General features: G+C 57.6%; 1 protein-coding gene across 1 annotated transcript; it reads right to left on the bottom strand.

Annotated features, from left to right (window-relative positions):
- Positions 1-443: 443 nt before the first annotated feature.
- On the bottom strand, positions 444-20,178 carry RNF212B (ring finger protein 212B). The gene is made up of 9 exons (XM_050918779.1): positions 20,079-20,178; positions 19,024-19,076; positions 18,511-18,585; positions 15,622-15,737; positions 15,337-15,397; positions 4,156-4,184; positions 947-1,004; positions 748-790; positions 444-487 (listed from the first exon to the last, which is right to left on the bottom strand). The coding sequence occupies exons 1-9, from the start codon at positions 20,176-20,178 to the stop codon at positions 444-446; spliced, it is 579 nt and encodes a 192-aa protein (XP_050774736.1).
- Positions 20,179-21,604: the final 1,426 nt, after the last annotated feature.

Below are 21,604 nucleotides of genomic sequence, written 5' to 3'. Positions count from 1 at the left end.
CTGCTATGGGCTGGGAGAGGGATCCCCTCATCTCTCATTCCCATCGCCCCCAGGTCTCACCCCATGTCTCATTTCCCTCCCCCTGCTCACCTGTGAAGATGCCCAGTGCCAGCGTGGAGGGGCCCCGGCCCTGTCCGGCCTCACCCTCCACTGGCCCCTGCCTGGGGGGGCGCAAGGGGAAGGTGCCCAGCGCAGGGGTCTGGGTGGAGGAGGAGGAGGCCCTGGGGGGAGAAGAGAGGGAGTTAGGGGAGGGGGGAAGCAACAGAGAGACCCCCTTGGGGGAATCCCAGCCCCCACCCCCGACGACCAGGGAATCCCAGCCCCACAGACCCCCCCCCAGGTTATCTGAGTCCCAGAGACCCCCCCAGCTGGGGCAATCCCAGCCTCTCTGACCTGCCCCCGAGGGGGATGCAGGGGCACCCCACACCCACACCCCCACACACTCACCAGTAGGACAGGCTCTGGGTGGAGGCGGGAGACGGGGTGGCTGTGGAGCAGAGGGGAGACAGTTCAGGGGGGATCATGGATTTGGGGGGGCCCAGCTCTGGAGAAGGGGGAGTGAAACTGTGCAGGAATGGGGGGGGTGATCCAGTGCCCAGGGAGGCAGCCAGAGCGCCGGGGGGGTGACTGCCCCAGCGAGCGGGTGGGGGGCAGCCATGGCTCTGAGGCCTTGTCCCTGTGACCATGGCTGGACCAAGCTGAGGTCAGTTCTCAGCTGGCTGTGGGGCAGCCCCCTGGCCCTCTCACCGATGCTGGAGCCAGTGGGGGTCTGGGCAGGTCCCGGAGCCTGCTGGGAAGAGGAGAAATAGAGTGAGTCAGAGTGGGGTGCCCGGGCAGCCCCCTCCACCTCCTGTGGCCCTAGGCACCCACATGGCCCTCCTGCCCCCCATAGCCTTTGTAGTCCCCATCCCCCCCCTACTCCGCAAGGGGCATGAGGGTGACTCACCGGCCAGCTGGGGGTGCTGGAGAGGCGGTAGGGGATGGACTCTAGCGAGGAGGAGCGGCTGTGGGGGGAGAGACCTCGTTATGTGGGGTGCCCCCCGGCTGGGCGCACACACACAGCAGGGTGCAGCCCTGCCAGCAGGGGGCAACAAGGTACACACACCCACACTCTGCAGGGCCCGGCCCCGCCGGCAGGGGGCACAGGGACACACACACACACACACACCCCGCAGGGCCTGGCCCCACCAGCAGGGGGCGCAGGGACACACACACACCCGCAGGGCCCGGCCCCGCTAGCAGGGGGCGCAGGGACACACACACACATTCCGCAGGGCCCGGCCCCGCCAGCAGGGGGCGCAGGGACACACACACACACACACACACACACACACCCTGCAGGGCCTGGCCCCGCCAGCAGGGGGCGCAGGGACACACACACACACACACACACACACACACACACACACCCTGCAGGGCCCGGGCCCGCCAGCAGGGGGCGCAGGGACACGCACACACACACACACCCCGCAGGGCCCGGCCTCGCCAGCAGGGGGTGCAGAGACGGACACACACACCCCGCAGGGCCCGGCGGGACACACACACACACACACACACACACCCTGCAGGGCCTGGCCCTGCCAGCAGGAGGTTCAGAGATACACACAAACCCCACAGGGCCCAGCCCCACCAGCAGGGGGTGCAGGGACACACACACACACACACACACACCCTGCAGGGCCTGGCCCTGCCAGCAGGGGGCTCAGGGGGACACACACACACAGATCCCGCAGGTCCTGGCCCCGCCAGCAGGGGGCATAGGGACATACACACACACCCTGCAAGGCCCAGCCCCAACAGCAGGGGGTGCAAGGACACATACACACCCTGCAGGGCCCAGCCCCACCAGCAGGGGGAGCAGGGACACACACACACACACACACACACACACACACACACACACACACACACTCACCTGACCACCTGGCTGCAGAGCTGGGTGCGGGGCCGCAGGGCACCTGCGGGAGGGACGGGCGTTAGCTCCTATGCTGGGTGAAGACAGGGAGTACAAACCCCCCTCCCCATTCACACCCACCGCCCCACAGGTATCCCCCACCCTCACACGCCCTCTGCTCCCAAGAACCCCCAGCCCTTGCATGCCCTCTGCCCCACGGGCACCTGCCCCACACATGCCCACCACCTCATGGGCATTCCCCAGCCCTAGTACACCTATTGCCTATGGGCACCCCCCGGCCCTCACATGCCCATGCACCCACTGCCCTGCAGGCATCCCTGCCCTTGCACACCCACTGCCCATGGGCGCCCTCAGGCCTCACACGCCCACCACCTGTGGGTATCCTCAGCCCTTGCACGCCTACTGCCCCATGAGAACCTCCAGCACTTGCACACCCACTGTGCCACAGCACCCGCGCCCACCTCCTGTGGGCACCCTCGGCCCTCACACTCCCACCTCCTGTGGGCACCCTTGGCCCTCACACGACCACAGCCCTGTGGGCACCCTTGGCCCTCGCACGCCCACAGCCCCGTGGGCACCCTCGGCCCTCACACACCCACCACCTGTGGGCACCCTCAGCCCTCACACGGCCACCACCTGTGGGTATCCTCAGCCCTTGCACGCCTACTGCCCCATAAGAACCTCCAGCACTTGCACACCCACTGTGCCACAGCACCTGCGCCCACCTCCTGTGGGCACCCTCGGCCCTCACACTCCCACCTCCTGTGGGCACCCTTGGCCCTCACACGACCACAGCCCCGTGGGCACCCTCGGCCCTCGCACGCCCACAGCCCCGTGGGCACCCTCAGCCCTCACACACCCACCACCTGTGGGCACCCTCGGCCCTCACACTCCCACCACCCGTGGGCACCCTCGGCCCTCGCACGCCCACAGCCCTGTGGGCACCCTCACACTCCCACCTCCCATGGGCACCCTCGGCCCTCACACTCCCACCACCCGTGGGCACCCTCAGCCCTCACACTCCCACCTCCCGTGGGCACCCTCGGCCCTCACACTCCCACCTCCTGTGGGCACCCTTGGCCCTCACATGACCACAGCCCCGTGGGCACCCTCAGCCCTCACACACCCACCGCCTGTGGGCACCACCGGTCCTCACATGTCCACAGCCCCGTGGGTACCCCCGTCCTCACACGCCCACTGCCTGTGGGTATCCTCGGCCCTCACACGCCGAGAGCCCCGTGTGTACCCCCGTCCTCACACGCCCACTGCCTGTGGGTATCCTCGGCCCTCACACGCCCAGAGCCCCGTGTGTACCCCCGTCCTCATACACCCACTGCCTGTGGGTATCCTCGGCCCTCACACGCCCAGAGCCGCGTGGGTACCCCCGTCCTCACACGCCCACTGCCTGTGGGTATCCTCGGCCCTCACACGCCCACTGCCTGTGGGTATCCTCGGCCCTCGCACGCCCAGAGCTCCGTGGGTACCCCCGTCCTCACATGCCCACAGCCCTGTGGGTACCCTCATCCTCACACGCCCACTGCCTGTGGGTATCCTCAGCCCTCGCACGCCCACAGCCCCATGGGTACCCCCGTCCTCACTTGCCCACAGCCCCGTGGGTACCCTTGCCCTCACACGCCCACTGCCTGTGGGTATCCTCGGCCCTCACACGCCCACTGCCTGTGGGTATCCTTGGCACGCGAACGACCACAGCCCCATGGGCGCCCCACCCTTGCACACTCACTGCCCTCCCATGCCTTCACACACTTGTCACCACATTTGTTCTATATCAAGGGGGCTCCCCCATGCCCCCCCGGGTTCTCCTTACCGCTCTGTGAGGGGGAGGTGATGCCAACCGGCCGGGGGGGTACTGCCCCTGCCCAAGGGAAAGGGACACAGATCAGGGCCAAAGGGATGGGGGGCCTCCAGTGCCCTCAACTCCCCACATCCCCACACAGCACCCAACCCTGCCAATCACCACATGCCCAATGCCCCCGAACTCCCCACCCAGCACCACAGCCCAGTGCCCCCCAACTCCCCATTACCCACCCAGCACCCAACCCCTGCCAAGCACCACATGCCCAGTGCCACCCAACCTGCCCCCAGCTCCCCACACCCTCCCACCTGGCACCCCCACTCCCACCACTCCCCATCCACTGCCCAAGGTTCCTGCATCCCACCCCACTCCTGCCCTGCAGACCACCTCAAGTGACATGCCCTGGGCCCGGGAGGGGTTGGCTGACCTGCTGCCCTGGCATCGGCTGGGCGAGGCCTGTACGGAGGGGGCAGAAGAGGGGTTAGTGTGTCCTGGGGGCAGCAGAGAGACAGGGCCACAGGCTGCCTATGAGGTGAGTGGCACAGATGGACGGACAGCAGGTGGGACAATGCGCAGAAAGACGGACCGTGGTCAGGAGTCACACAGACGGATGGTGGGAAGGCTGTCTCACAGACAGACAGCAGGTGGAGTACACACAGAGAGACAGACGGACAGACAGCGGGCGGGATGATACAATGACGGACAAACAGACAGAGAGTAGGAGGAGACACTGACGGATGGACAGACAGCGGGCGGGATGACACAATGACGGATGGACAGACAGTGGGCGGGATGACACACAGACAGCCGGACAGACAGAGAGCGGGCGGGATGACACAATGACGGATGGACAGACAGTGGGCGGGATGACACACAGACAGCCGGACAGACAGAGAGCGGGCGGGATGACACAATGATGGACGGAGAGACAGCGGGCGGGATGACACACTGACGGATGGACAGACAGCGGGCGGGATGACACAATGACGGACAGACAGACAGTGGGCGGGATGACACACAGACAGCCGGACAGACAGACAGCGGGCAGGATGACACAATGACGGACGGAGAGACAGCGGGCGGGATGACACACTGACGGACAAACAGACAGCAGGCGGGATGACACAATGACAAACAGCGGGCGGGATGACACACTGACGGACAGACAGACAGCAGGCGGGATGACACAATGACAAACAGCGGGCGGGATGACACACTGACGGACAGACAGACAGCAGGCGGGATGACACAATGACAAACAGCGGGCGGGATGACACACAGACAGCAGGACAGGCAGAGAGCGGGCGGGATGACACACTGACGGCCGGACAGACAGCAGACGGGATGACACACAGACGGCCGGACAGACAGACAGCAGGCGGGATGACACACTGACGGCCGGACAGACAGCGGGCGGGATGACACATAGACGGCCAGACAGACAGCAGGCGGGATGACACAATGACAAACAGCGGGCGGGATGACACGCTGACGGCCGGACAGACAGCGGGCGGGATGACACACAGACGGCCGGACAGACAGACAGCGGGCGGGATGACACACTGACGGCCGGACAGACAGCGGACGGGATGACACACAGACGGTCGGACAGACAGACAGCGGGCGGGATGACACAATGACGGACGGAGAGACAGCGGGCGGGATGACACACTGACGGACAGACAGACAGCAGGCGGGATGACACAATGACAAACAGCGGGCGGGATGACACACTGACGGACAGACAGACAGCAGGCGGGATGACACAATGACAAACAGCGGGCGGGATGACACACAGACAGCAGGACAGACAGAGAGTGGGCAGGATGACACACTGACGGCCGGACAGACAGCGGACGGGATGACACACAGACGGCTGGACAGACAGACAGCGGGCGGGATGACACACTGACGGCCGGACAGACAGCGGGCGGGATGACACATAGACGGCCGGACAGACAGCAGGCGGGATGACACAATGACAAACAGCGGGCGGGATGACACACTGACGGCTGGACAGACAGCGGGCGGGATGACACACAGACGGCCGGACAGACAGACAGCGGGCGGGATGACACACTGACGGCCGGACAGACAGCGGGCGGGATGACACACAGACGGTCGGACAGACAGACAGTGGACGGGATGACACAATGACGGAAAAACAGAGAGCAGGATGACACACTGACGGACAGACAGTGGGTGGGATGACACACAGACGGTCGGACAGACAGCGGGTGGGATGACACACTGACGGATGGACAGACAGCGGGCGGGATGACACACAGACGATCGGACCGACAGCGGGCGGGATGACACACTGACGGTCGGACAGACAGACAGTGGGCGGGATGACACAATGACGGAAAGAGACAGAGAGCAGGATGACACACTGACGGACAGACAGTGGGTGGGATGACACACAGACAGACAGACAGCCGGCAGGATGACACACAGACGGTCGGACAGACAGCGGGCGGGATGACACACTGACAGATGGACAGACAGTGGGCGGGATGACACACAGACGATCGGACAGACAGCAGGTGGGATGACACACTGACGGACAGAGAGACAGCGGGCGGGATGACACAATGATGGACAGACAGCGGGCGGGATGACACACAGACGGCCGGACAGACAGACAGCGGGCGGGATGACACACAGATAGACAGACGGGGCGGGATGACACACAGACGGCCGGACAGACAGACAGCGGGCGGGATGACACACAGATAGACAGACGGGGCGGGATGACACACAGACGGTCAGACAGACAGACAGCGGGCGGGATGACACAATGACGGAAAGAGACAGAGAGCAGGATGACACACTGACGGACAGACAGTGGGTGGGATGACACACAGACAGACAGACAGCCGGCAGGATGACACACAGACGGTCGGACAGACAGCAGGTGGGATGACACACTGACGGACGGACAGACAGCGGGCGGGATGCCACAAATGACAGACAGACAGTGAGTGGGATGACACACAGACAGACAGCAGTTGGGATGACACACAGACGGTCGGACAGACAGACAGCGGGCGGGATGACACACAGACAGCAGGCGGGATGACACACAGACAGACAGACAGCGCGTGGGATGACACACTGACAGGCAGACAGACAGCAGGCGGAATGACACACTGACAGACAGACGGCGGGCGGGATGACACACTGACAGACAGCAGGCAGGATGACACAGACAGACAGACAGCGGGCGGAATGACATACAGACAGACGGCGGGCGGGATGACACACTGACAGACAGACAGACAGACGGCGGGTGGGATGACACACTGACAGACAGCAGGCAGGATGACACAGACAGACAGACAGCGGGCGGAATGACATACAGACAGACGGCGGGCGGGATGACACACTGACAGACAGACGGTGGGCGGGATGACAGACAGACAGACAGACAGCAGGCGGGATGACACACTGACAGACAGCAGGCAGGATGACACAGACAGACAGACAGCGGGCGGAATGACATACAGACAGACGGCGGGCGGGATGACACACTGACAGACAGACAGCGGGTGGGATGACACACTGAGAGACAGACAGACAGCGGGCGGGATGACACACTGAGAGACAGACAGACGGTGGGCGAGATGACAGACAGACAGACAGATAGCAGGTGGGATGACACACTGACAGACAGCACGCAGGATGACACAGACAGACAGACAGCGGGTGCGATGACACACAGACAGACAGACGGCGGGCGGGATGACACACTGACAGACAGACGGCGGGCGGGATGAAACACTGACAGACAGCAGGCAGGATGACACAGACAGACAGACAGCGGGCGAGATGACATACAGACAGACGGCGGGCGGGATGACACACTGACAGACAGACAGCAGGTGGGATGACACACTGACAGACAGACAGACAGCGGGTGGGATGACATACAGACAGACGGCGGGCGGGATGACACACTGACAGACAGACAGACAGCGGGCGGGATGACACACAGAGAGCAGGTGGGATGACACACAGACAGACAGATGGCGGGCGGGATGACACACTGACAGACAGCGGGCGGGATGACAGACAGACAGACAGACGGCAGGTGGGATGACACACTGACAGACAGCAGGCAGGATGACATACAGACAGACGGCGGGCGGGATGACACACTGACAGACAGACAGCGGGTGGATGACACACTGACAGACAGACAGCGGGCGGAATGACACACAGAGAGCAGGCGGGATGACACACAGACAGACAGATGGCGGGTGGGATGACACACTGACAGACAGACAGATAGCAGGCGGGATGACACACTGACAGACAGACAGCACGCAGGATGACACAGACAGACAGACAGCGGGTGGGATGACATACAGACAGACGGCGGGCGGGATGACACACTGACAGACAGACGGCGGGTGGGATGACACACTGACAGACAGACAGATAGCAGGCGGGATGACACATTGACAGACAGACAGACAGCAGGCAGGATGACACAGACAGACAGACAGCGGGTGGGATGACATACAGACAGACGGCGGGCGGGATGACACACTGACAGACAGACAGACAGCAGGCGGGATGACACACAGAGAGCAGGCGGGATGACACACTGACAGACAGACAGACAGCGGGCGGGATGACACACAGAGAGCAGGCGGGATGACACACAGACAGATGGCGGGTGGGATGACACACTGACAGACAGACAGATAGCAGGCGGGATGACACACTGACAGACAGACAGACAGCACGCAGGATGACACAGACAGACAGCGGGTGGGATGACATACAGACAGACGGCGGGCGGGATGACACACTGACAGACAGACGGCGGGCGGGATGACACACTGACAGACAGACAGTGGGTGGGATGACACACAGACAGACAGACGGCGGGTGGGATGACACACTGACAGACAGACAGCAGGCGGGATGACACACTGACAGACAGACAGACGGCGGGTGGGATGACACACTGACAGACAGACAGCAGGCGGGATGACACACTGACAGACAGACAGTGGGCGGGATGAAACACAGACAGACAGACGGCGGGTGGGATGACACACTGACAGACAGACAGCGGGCGAGATGACACACTGACAGAAAGCGGGCGGGATGACACACAGACAGCGAGCGGGATGACACACTGACAGACAGACAGTGGGCGGTATGACACACAGACAGACGGCGGGTGGGATGACACACTGACACACTGACAGACAGTGGGCGGGATTACACACTGACAGACAGACAGCGGGATGACACACTGACAGACACACAGACAGCGGATGGGATGACACACAGACAGACAGATAGCAGGTGGGATGACACACTGACGGACGGACAGACAGCGGGCGGGATGCCACAAATGACAGACAGACAGTGAGTGGGATGACACACAGACAGACAGCAGTTGGGATGACACACAGACGGTCGGACAGACAGACAGCGGGCGGGATGACACACAGACAGCAGGCGGGATGACACACAGACAGACAGACAGCGCGTGGGATGACACACTGACAGGCAGACAGACAGCAGGCGGAATGACACACTGACAGACAGACGGCGGGCGGGATGACACACTGACAGACAGCAGGCAGGATGACACAGACAGACAGACAGCGGGCGGAATGACATACAGACAGACGGCGGGCGGGATGACACACTGACAGACAGACAGACAGACGGCGGGTGGGATGACACACTGACAGACAGCAGGCAGGATGACACAGACAGACAGACAGCGGGCGGAATGACATACAGACAGACGGCGGGCGGGATGACACACTGACAGACAGACGGTGGGCGGGATGACAGACAGACAGACAGACAGCAGGCGGGATGACACACTGACAGACAGCAGGCAGGATGACACAGACAGACAGACAGCGGGCGGAATGACATACAGACAGACGGCGGGCGGGATGACACACTGACAGACAGACAGCGGGTGGGATGACACACTGAGAGACAGACAGACAGCGGGCGGGATGACACACTGAGAGACAGACAGACGGTGGGCGAGATGACAGACAGACAGACAGATAGCAGGTGGGATGACACACTGACAGACAGCACGCAGGATGACACAGACAGACAGACAGCGGGTGCGATGACACACAGACAGACAGACGGCGGGCGGGATGACACACTGACAGACAGACAGCGGGCGGGATGAAACACTGACAGACAGCAGGCAGGATGACACAGACAGACAGACAGCGGGCGAGATGACATACAGACAGACGGCGGGCGGGATGACACACTGACAGACAGACAGCAGGTGGGATGACACACTGACAGACAGACAGACAGCGGGTGGGATGACATACAGACAGACGGCGGGCGGGATGACACACTGACAGACAGACAGACAGCGGGCGGGATGACACACAGAGAGCAGGTGGGATGACACACAGACAGACAGATGGCGGGCGGGATGACACACTGACAGACAGCGGGCGGGATGACAGACAGACAGACAGACGGCAGGTGGGATGACACACTGACAGACAGCAGGCAGGATGACATACAGACAGACGGCGGGCGGGATGACACACTGACAGACAGACAGCGGGTGGATGACACACTGACAGACAGACAGCGGGCGGAATGACACACAGAGAGCAGGCGGGATGACACACAGACAGACAGATGGCGGGTGGGATGACACACTGACAGACAGACAGATAGCAGGCGGGATGACACACTGACAGACAGACAGCACGCAGGATGACACAGACAGACAGACAGCGGGTGGGATGACATACAGACAGACGGCGGGCGGGATGACACACTGACAGACAGACGGCGGGTGGGATGACACACTGACAGACAGACAGATAGCAGGCGGGATGACACATTGACAGACAGACAGACAGCAGGCAGGATGACACAGACAGACAGACAGCGGGTGGGATGACATACAGACAGACGGCGGGCGGGATGACACACTGACAGACAGACAGACAGCAGGCGGGATGACACACAGAGAGCAGGCGGGATGACACACTGACAGACAGACAGACAGCGGGCGGGATGACACACAGAGAGCAGGCGGGATGACACACAGACAGATGGCGGGTGGGATGACACACTGACAGACAGACAGATAGCAGGCGGGATGACACACTGACAGACAGACAGACAGCACGCAGGATGACACAGACAGACAGCGGGTGGGATGACATACAGACAGACGGCGGGCGGGATGACACACTGACAGACAGACGGCGGGCGGGATGACACACTGACAGACAGACAGTGGGTGGGATGACACACAGACAGACAGACGGCGGGTGGGATGACACACTGACAGACAGACAGCAGGCGGGATGACACACTGACAGACAGACAGACGGCGGGTGGGATGACACACTGACAGACAGACAGCAGGCGGGATGACACACTGACAGACAGACAGTGGGCGGGATGAAACACAGACAGACAGACGGCGGGTGGGATGACACACTGACAGACAGACAGCGGGCGAGATGACACACTGACAGAAAGCGGGCGGGATGACACACAGACAGCGAGCGGGATGACACACTGACAGACAGACAGTGGGCGGTATGACACACAGACAGACGGCGGGTGGGATGACACACTGACACACTGACAGACAGTGGGCGGGATTACACACTGACAGACAGACAGCGGGATGACACACTGACAGACACACAGACAGCGGATGGGATGACACACAGACAGACAGATAGCAGGCGGGATGACACACTGACAGACAGCACGCAGGATGACACAGACAGACAGACAGCGGGTGGGATGACATACAGACAGACGGCGGGCGGGATGACACACTGACAGACAGACAGACAGCAGGCGGGATGACACACAGACAGACAGATGGCGGGCGGGATGACACACTGACAGACAGACAGACGGCGGGCGGGATGACAGACAGACAGACGGCGGGTGGGATGACACACTGACAGACAGCAGGCAGGATGACACAGACAGACAGACAGCGGGCGGGATGACATACAGACAGACGGTGGGCGGGATGACACACTGACAGACAGACAGCGGGTGGATGACACACTGACAGACAGACAGAGAGCTGGCGGGATGACACACTGACAGACAGATGGCGGGTGGGATGACACACTGACAGACAGACAGACAGCGGGAGGGATGACACACAGAGCAGGCGGGATGACACACAGACAGACAGACAGTGGGCGGGATGACACACAGACAGACAGATGGCGGGTGGGATGACACACTGACAGACAGACAGTGGGCGGGATGACACACAGACAGACAGATGGCGGGTGGGATGACACACTGACAGACAGACAGTGGGCGGGATGACACACAGACAGACAGATGGCGGGTGGGATGACACACTGACAGACAGACAGCGGGCGAGATGACACACTGACAGACAGCGGGCGGGATGACGCACAGACAGCGGGTGGGATGACATGCTGACAGACAGACAGACAGTGGGCGGTATGACACACAGACAGACGGCGGGTGGGATGACACACTGACACACTGACAGACACACAGACAGCGGACGGGATGACATACAGACAGACAGATGGCGGGCGGGATGACACACAGACAGACAGCGGGCAGGATGACACACAGACAGACAGACAGATGGCGGGATGACACACAGATAGACAGAGAGATGGCAGGCGGGATGACACACAGACAGACAGACAGACAGCGGGCGGGATGACACACAGACAGACAGACAGATGGCGGGATGACACACAGATAGACAGAGAGATGGCAGGCGGGATGACACACAGACAGACAGACAGCGGGCGGGATGGCACACAGACAGATGGCGGGTGGGATGACACACTGACAGACAGACAGTGGGCGGGATGACAGACAGACAGACGGCGGGTGGGATGACACACAGACAGACAGACAGACAGCAGGCGGGATGACACACAGACAGACAGATGGCGCGCGGGATGACACACTGACAGACAGACAGACGGCGGGCGGGATGACATACAGACAGACGGCGGGCGGGATGACACACTGACAGACAGACAGACAGCAGGCGGGATGACACACAGACAGACAGATGGCGCGCGGGATGACACACTGACAGACAGACAGACGGCGGGCGGGATGACAGACAGACAGACGGCGGGTGGGATGACACACAGACAGACAGATGGCGCGCGGGATGACACACTGACAGACAGACAGACAGCGGGTGGGATGACATACAGACAGACGGCGGGCGGGATGACACACTGACAGACAGACAGACAGCAGGCGGGATGACACACAGACAGACAGATGGCGCGCGGGATGACACACTGACAGACAGACAGACGGCGGGTGGGATGACAGACAGACAGACGGCGGGTGGGATGACACACTGACAGACAGCAGGCAGGATGACACAGACAGACAGACAGCGGGCGGGATGACATACAGACAGACGGTGGGCGGGATGACACACTGACAGACAGACAGCGGGTGGATGACACACTGACAGACAGACAGAGAGCTGGCGGGATGACACACTGACAGACAGATGGCGGGTGGGATGACACACTGACAGACAGACAGACAGCGGGAGGGATGACACACAGAGCAGGCGGGATGACACACAGACAGACAGACAGTGGGCGGGATGACACACAGACAGACAGATGGCGGGTGGGATGACACACTGACAGACAGACAGTGGGCGGGATGACACACAGACAGACAGACGGCGGGTGGGATAACACACTGACAGACAGACAGCGGGTGAGATGACACACTGACAGACAGCGGGCGGGATGACGCACAGACAGCGGGTGGGATGACATGCTGACAGACAGACAGACAGTGGGCGGTATGACACACAGACAGACGGCGGGTGGGATGACACACTGACACACTGACAGACACACAGACAGCGGACGGGATGACATACAGACAGACAGATGGCGGGCGGGATGACACACAGACAGACAGACAGCGGGCAGGATGACACACAGACAGACAGACAGATGGCGGGATGACACACAGATAGACAGAGAGATGGCAGGCGGGATGACACACAGACAGACAGACAGCGGGCGGGATGACACACAGACAGACAGACAGATGGCGGGATGACACACAGATAGACAGAGAGATGGCAGGCGGGATGACACACAGACAGACAGACAGCGGGCGGGATGGCACACAGACAGATGGCGGGTGGGATGACACACTGACAGACAGACAGTGGGCGGGATGACAGACAGACAGACGGCGGGCGGGATGACACACAGACAGACAGACGGCGGGTGGGATGACACACTGACAGACAGACGGCGGGCGGGATGACACACAGACAGACAGACGGCGGGCGGGATGACACACTGACAGACAGACAGTGGGCGGGATGACACACAGACAGACAGACGGCAGGTGGGATGAGACACTGACAGACAGACAGACAGCGGGCGAGATGACACACTGACAGACAGCGGGCGGGATGACACACAGACGGCGGGTGGGATGACACACTGACACACTGACAGACAGTGGGCGGGATGACACACAGACAGACAGCGGGATGACACACTGACAGACACACAGACAGCGGATGGGATGACACACAGACAGACAGATGGCGGGCGGGATGACACACTGACAGACAGACAGACAGCGGGCGGGATGACACACAGACAGATGGCAGGTGGGATGACACACTGACAGACAGACAGTGGGCGGGATGACAGACAGACAGACGGCGGGCGGGATGACTCACAGACAGACAGACGGCGGGTGGGATGACACACTGACAGACAGACAGCGGGCGGGATGACACACAGACAGACAGACAGACAGTGGGCAGGATGACAGACAGACAGAAAGACAGACAGACAGTGGGTGGGATGACACACAGACAGACAGACGGCGGGTGGGATGACACACTGACAGACAGACAGCGGGCGGGATGACACACAGACAGACAGACAGATGGCGGGCGGGATGACACACTGACAGATGGCGAGTGGGATGACACACTGACAGACAGACGGCGGGTGGGATGACACACTGACAGACAGACAGCGGGCGGGATGACACACAGACAGACAGACGGACAGCGGGCGGGATGACACACTGACAGACGGCGAGTGGGATGACACACAGACAGACAGCAGGCGGGAAGACACACAGACAGACAGACGGCGGGCGGGATGACACACTGACAGACAGACAGACAGACAGTGGGCAGGATGACAGACAGACAGACAGACAGACGGCGGGTGGGATGACACACTGACAGACAGACAGCGGGCGGGATGACACACAGACAGACAGACAGATGGCGGGCGGGATGACACACTGACAGATGGCGAGTGGGATGACACACTGACAGACAGACGGACAGCGGGCGGGATGACACACTGACAGACGGCGAGTGAGATGACACACAGACAGACAGCAGGCGGGATGACACACAGACAGACAGATGGCGGGCGGGATGACACACTGACAGACAGACAGACAGTGGGCAGGATGACAGACAGACAGACAGACAGACAGTGGGTGGGATGACACACAGATAGACAGCAGGCAGGATGACACACAGACGGTCAGACAGACAGACAGCACTCGCCTTGAGGATGCTCAGATATTTCTTCAGTTCGTCGTTCTCCCGCCTCAGAGCCTCCAGCTCCCTGGGGAGAGGAAGGATACATGGGGTCAGAGGGGCTGGGCACTGCCCTGATCTGTCCACCCCTAGGATCCCCCAGCCCCCCGTGCCAGGACCTGTGCACGAGTGCCAGACTCTGTGCTTGCTGTGCTGAGCGGACTAGGCGCCGTGTGCCAGCCATGCTCCAGGGATGGCGGGTGCTGTGCCCAGGGGTACGTTCCTGGTGACTCCCGGCGGCCAGGCTCTGACCTGTCGCGGATGGAGAGTTTCTGGCGCGTCTCCTGCAGGGACCCCTCCGCCTGGGACACCCTGTCCTTGTAGAACGAGAGAAGCCGCTCGCTCTGCGCCCGCTGGAAACTCCACACCTGGGAGACAGACACAGCAAATGGGGCACCGGCTGGATCCTCTAGGGGGCGCTGCCTCCTCTCTGTCCCCAGGGTGGGGACTGGGTGGCTCCGGGGGGTGGGGAACGGGACACAGGGCCTGTCCCCTCTAGGGGGCACCAGGTCCGATCCTGCCCCAGGGCGGGGACTGGCTGGCCCAGGGGGTGGGGAATGGGACACGGGGCCTGTCCCCTCTAGGGGGCACCAGGTTCGATCCTGCCCCAGGGCGTGGACTGGCTGGCTCCAGGGGTTGGGGAATGGCACACGGGGCCTGTCCCCTCTAGGGGGCACCAGGTCCGATCCTGCTCCAGGGCGGGGACTGGCTGGCTCCAGGGGTTGGGAAATGGGACATGGGGCCTGTCCCCTCTAGGGGGCACCAGGTCTGATCCTGCCCCAGGGCGTGGACTGGCTGGCCCAGGGGGTGGGGAATGGGACACGGGGCCTGTCCCCTGTAGGTGGGCGTGGCTGGCTCAGGAGGTGAGATCCAGAAGTGGACTATCTGCGACTATCACAGCTGTTGCTGACTGCGCAGAAATCCCCTGTGATGATTAACTTCCATCTCCATTCATCTCCCTCCTCATCTGGCTCCCTTAGCGTAAATAATTAGCGGGGTGCAGGGGGGGAAGTTCCAGCAAAGCCCTTGCCTTCATTATTAACCAGCCTTCTGCTTGGTTAGTAACTCAGGCACTCCATCTTTGCCTGACCTCGAATTCCCCTGGCTGCCTGACCCCTCGAAGATGGGGGACCCTGTCCTGATTCTGGGCCCCTCTCAATCCTCTCTGATAACTCTGCAGAGCGTGCTTGCTGGTGGCTTCTCCTCCATCCTTGTCATTCCCATGGCTTGTCTCTGCCCCTCACCCATCACAGGCGCCCACCAGAGCTGCACGCGACCTGCCTCAATCGGTCTCCACTCCACCTCCAGTCAGGTTCTTCTGTGTAGCCACCTGAGGATAACCACAGCATCGCCCTGGGCGCTCGCGTTCAGCCGCATGTGCACCTGACCCCCGGGTCCATTTTAGAGTCCCTGTTGGCCCAGCCTTCACGCCTCTGTCCTAGCTGGAGGACTTGGCATTTATCTGGGTCGAAATGTCGTTGGGTGGAATGGGCCCAGCTCAGCCAGTGATCCAGGTCTCCACAGGCTCGTCACCACTTCCCGCTCAGCCAACCCTTGGGTCATCCGCAGACCTGACCCTCAGTGATCTTATACTGATTTCCCCCCAGTGTCCTAGAAACATTTCCGAGGCAGGACCAAGTAAACCTAGGTCAGCCCTGACGGGGAGTTGTCCAACCATATCTTTAAAACCTTCAACAACAGGAATCCTCAGTCTCCCTTGCTGTGGACTAAGCCCCTTATGTCTTCTCCTGCTGTCAGTGAACAATTGATCCCCGTCCTCTTTACAACAGCCCTCAGCAGAGCTGAAGACTGTTCTCACTCCCCTCTCAATCTTCTTTTCTCATGCCTAAACATGCCCTGGTTTCTTAACTTTTCCTTGCAGTTCAGGTTTTCTCACCCTTTGATCATTTTCAGTGCTCCCCTCTGGACTCTCTCCAGTTTCCTAAAGTCGGGCACCCAGAACTGGACACAGTACTCCAGCTGAGGCCTTGCCAGTGCTGTGCAGAACGAGACAATGACCTCCTATGTCTTATTGACAACATACCTGGTAGTATGCCCCAGAATATTTGACTTTTTCTCAACTGCATCACACGGGTGACTCATCTTCAATTTGTGATTCATTCGAGCCTGCAGTGCCTTTGCAGCCATGCTATTCCCTACCTAGTCCTTCTCTATTTTGTAGCTGTGCATTAGATTTTTTCCTTCCGAAGTGAAGTCCTTTGAATTTGTCTTTGCTGAATTTCATCTGGCTGAAGTCAGACCGATTCTCCAATTTGTCAAGGTCATTTTTAATTGTAAGCCTGTCCACCAAAACCCTTCGACCCCTCCCAGCTTGGTGACAGACGCAAATTTTAGAAGCATGCTCTGTGCTCCGTTATCCAAGTCATTAGTGTGACTAGAACCCAACCTGGGACTGACCCCTGCGGGACCCCACTTGATATACCCTCCCAGTTTGCTAGTGAACCATTCATAGCTACTCTTTGAGGATGGTCTTTCAACTAGTTGTGCACCCACCTTGCATCATCAAGATCAGATTTCCCTAGTTTGTTGTGTCAACGCCTTACTAAAATCAAGCCATATCACCTCTGTGGCTGCCCCCGCTCTGCTAAGCCAGTAACCCTGTCAAAGGAGGCTCGTTTGGCATGATTGTTCTTGACAAATCCATGGTAGCTATTCCTTATAAAGTGCTGAAGACCGCCAGGCACTAGAGCTGACCTCTCTCTGTGCGATCCCACTAGAGACGTATGTCCCCATTGGATGGTGATTCCCCATCCAGAACTATTTATTGAGATCTGTCCCTTAGCTGGTTCTTAATGTGTGCACCGTTGACATTGGATCCCTGCCCGTTCTTTAATCAAGGTGTCAGGCGGTGCTGTGTCAAACACCTTACAAAAGCCAGTCACATCTACAGTGACCTTTACCAACTAAACTTGTGATCTCCTCAGAGAAGAAGGTCAGCTGTTTTCCATATAACCATGCTGACTGGTATTGATTATACCTCTGTCCTGAGTCCCATGTAGCTTGTTCATTCTTTAGCCCAGGATTGTTTCCTGGCCTATAGTTACCTTGGATGGAGCCTTTCCCGTCTAGGGGGTGCCGGCTTTGATCTGCCCCCTCCAGTGGGGACTCTCTGCCCCTTACCTGGGAGATGTGGGCCAGATATTTGAGGGCCATTTCCACTGGGCTCTTGAAAAAGATCTTTTCTTGGGGTTTCATCTGTGGGCGAGAAAGAAATAGGCAAAGCAAGTATGGAGCAGCTCCCACCCGGCTTGGGTCAACCATCAGATATGAGCTATTTTGGTAGGGCACCTTCAAGCCACATGCTGCACCATGGACCTGCATCCCAGAGTCCTTTGCACTGCTTTCAGGTTTCCTGGGGGGGTTTCAGGGAGGACAGTGGGACACCTGAAGGGGTCAGAGGCCAATACACCAGGATCCTACTGGAGCTTTTGAGCCAACATGAGCAGATCATTTTGGGGACCTGAAACAACCAAAGCAAAATCATTCAGGGCTAAAACTCCAAAAGATCCTCATGCTAAACAGAAATCGGAGCATCCACACACAACTGGGCTAAGACCACATCTCTAGTTAAACCAGAATCGTGTAGATGAGAGAAGGAAGGGAGAATGGTGGAAAAGGATGAGAGCAACTCACATTATCGGCGAGACACAGATATTTGCAGGTCACTCCACAAATGGGGCATATCTCTGCAAGGGTTGAAGAAAGAGATGATGATGATGATTGATGATTGTGGTCGCAAGTTCTGTACAGAGTTTATACCTATTTAACTAAGCCAGGGAGCTGAAGCAGTACAGTTTGTGTGTGTAGGCAAGGCACTCTGTTACTATTCCCCGCACCCCCTGGGGTTTTAGTGAAATGGAGAATGTGAAAGTGAGAGAAAACGAGGAAAAAACCACACTTTTGCTTCCTTTTTTCTTTTTTTTTTTTCTGCTGGAAAAAGCTGATTTTTGTTTTAAAAAGGCACTTTTTCTCACTTTTAACATTTTTCAAACTATTTTTGCACTTTTCCTGTGGAAGAAAAATGTTTGAAATGTGGGGAAGAACTCACTTTTTACATTTTTTCCATGGAAAAAAGGGTGGAAAAGAGATTTTCTATCATCTTCCCCTCCATTCCCCTGTATTTTTTTGAGTTGGGGGAAATAGTGCAACTCTCTCCAACTATTTTCCCTATTTTCTATTATTTTCACAATTTTTCCAGTCAGAAAAAGTTAATGAGGGTGCAGATCTGGGTTCCCACCTCACTTTCTTTAACTTTATAGTTTGAACCTTCCCCCTCCTTTTTCCAGTGGGGGAATGGTAGGCAAAGTTAAAAAAAACACAGAAAACGGGAATTTTCCTGTATCGCTAAATGACAAATGTCAGTTTCTTCCTGAACTTCATCAAAATGATTTTTTTAAAGAAAAAAATTATCTTCAAGTGGGAAAATTTTGAGAAAAATGTAATGGTTGAAAATTTCTTCTCAAAACAAATCAACAATGATTTTTTTGGGGACAGGGAGGGGATGTTTTTGAGGGAAATGTTTTCTGAGAAATTTCGTTTTTGAAGGAAACATTTTTGAAGCATTTTTCGGGAGGCTCCAATGATGGCCCACTATGTGCATGGTCCCAGAGGCTTCTGGAGGGGGCCGGACCCCATTCCCTGCCCCCAGAACCCTGGGGGTAAAGCTCGGAGCATGCCCTAAGCCTCACCCGCAGCAAAGCATTTCCTGCAGAAGAGGTGTCCACAGCTGGTGATGCAGAAGTTGGCACCATCTTGGCGGAAGCAGTGATTGCAATGGAACCAGTCCATGCTGTGGGGGACACGGACAAGGAGGAGTTAGCTCCGGCAGGCCTGCACTGGAAGGGAGGGATAGATGGGGGTAGTTTGATAGATCCAAGGACAGATAGATGGAGAAGGAGGGAAACATGGATGGATAGATGGATGGGTGAGCATCTATGAGGATGGAGAGAGGGAGGGAGAGATGAGGGAGGGGTGTGTGGATGGATGGATAATGGGATGGGTGAGCATGTGTGAGGATGGAGAGAGGGAGGGTTGTGCAGATGAATGGTATGTATGGGGATAGATGGATCGATGGCAGAGTGCAGGGGAAGGCTAGAGGGATGGATGGTGTGCGGGGGATGGATGGGTGGAAGGGTGTGTATGATGGTGGCTGGATAAAAGTGATCAGGGTCCTTATTAATGAAACAAATATGTATGATTAATTAACTTTGTAATATTGATTTTTATTTACTAACACTTTAATGATGGTAGTCTATTGACTGAAATGTTATTTACTTTATTAGCTATTACATAATTATTATTAATTATGTATAACCACTTAACTATAAAATATTGTTAACAAATAGTGTTAATTATTTGCTAATTGACCATTTATTGTTATCAATAACTGATGTAAAATATTCAGGGCAGTTCTCTGTACTCTGTCATCCAGGAGCTCAGACGAGATGGTCCCTTCTGGCTTTATAATCTATGAATCTCTATTTTGATAAGGGTTCTTTAGTTATCATCAGTCATTAGTGGCCATTCGTCCTTTTGTGGATTATTTTTGGGCTTGGAAGGATCAGATTTTTATCACCAACATTGGTAAACATGGATTTTGCTGCAGATATGCAAAATATTTCATCAATAATAACTGAAAGTTACAGCCATTACTTTGGAAATTATTGGAGTTTGATTTTGACTTTGTATGTTTCCTCATGTGATGCTGACAGCTTGTGTTTATCAGTTATAAACTTTTTGAATTTCAGTATATACCATAATTAAAAAAATTACTGTCTGACACATCCACCCATTATCAAGCCCTCCCTAAGTTCCCCCAATGGTGAAAATTTAAATAAGTAAAACTAGAAAAAAATTATTTGAACTCTTATTTCTGAACTAAAATAAAATATCGAGAAAAAATGGCTAAACACCCTTGTTATCCATCAAAATTATAATTTTGGGGGGAGGGAATTCTGCCAAACCTGTTCATAATCGGTAAATCTCTATTCTGGGCAGTCGTTCTTTCATTATTATTGGCCATTAGTGGCCTTTCCTCCTTTGTGTATTATTTTATTATGTCTTGTGGGTTATTTATGAATATCATCATGTATTTAATGAGGCCTGTTTCATGAGTTATGTCTTTACAATGAAATATTGTGTGTATTTACTACTTATTTCGCATTGTTCACTAATTGTTTGGCTCTTGGTTGCCTTTTGATTGGTTATTTATCTG

This window comes from Gopherus flavomarginatus, chromosome 11 (assembly GCF_025201925.1).
Source record: "Gopherus flavomarginatus isolate rGopFla2 chromosome 11, rGopFla2.mat.asm, whole genome shotgun sequence".
NCBI classification, from domain to species: Eukaryota; Metazoa; Chordata; order Testudines; family Testudinidae; genus Gopherus; species Gopherus flavomarginatus.
The sequence above is the reverse complement of the archived record's forward strand: the minus strand, read 5'-3'. Positions and strand labels throughout refer to the sequence as shown.

Coding starts and splice junctions, on each gene's coding strand:
- RNF212B (XM_050918779.1), bottom strand. CDS start 20,178: ATGGACTGGTTCCATTGCAATCACTGCTTCCGCCAAGATGGTGCCAAC. Junction 15,738..18,510: donor ATCTGGCCCACATCTCCCAG/GTAAGGGGCAGA, acceptor TCTGTCTCCCAG/GTGTGGAGTTTCCAGCGGGC. Junction 15,398..15,621: donor AAACTCTCCATCCGCGACAG/GTCAGAGCCTGG, acceptor TCCTCTCCCCAG/GGAGCTGGAGGCTCTGAGGC.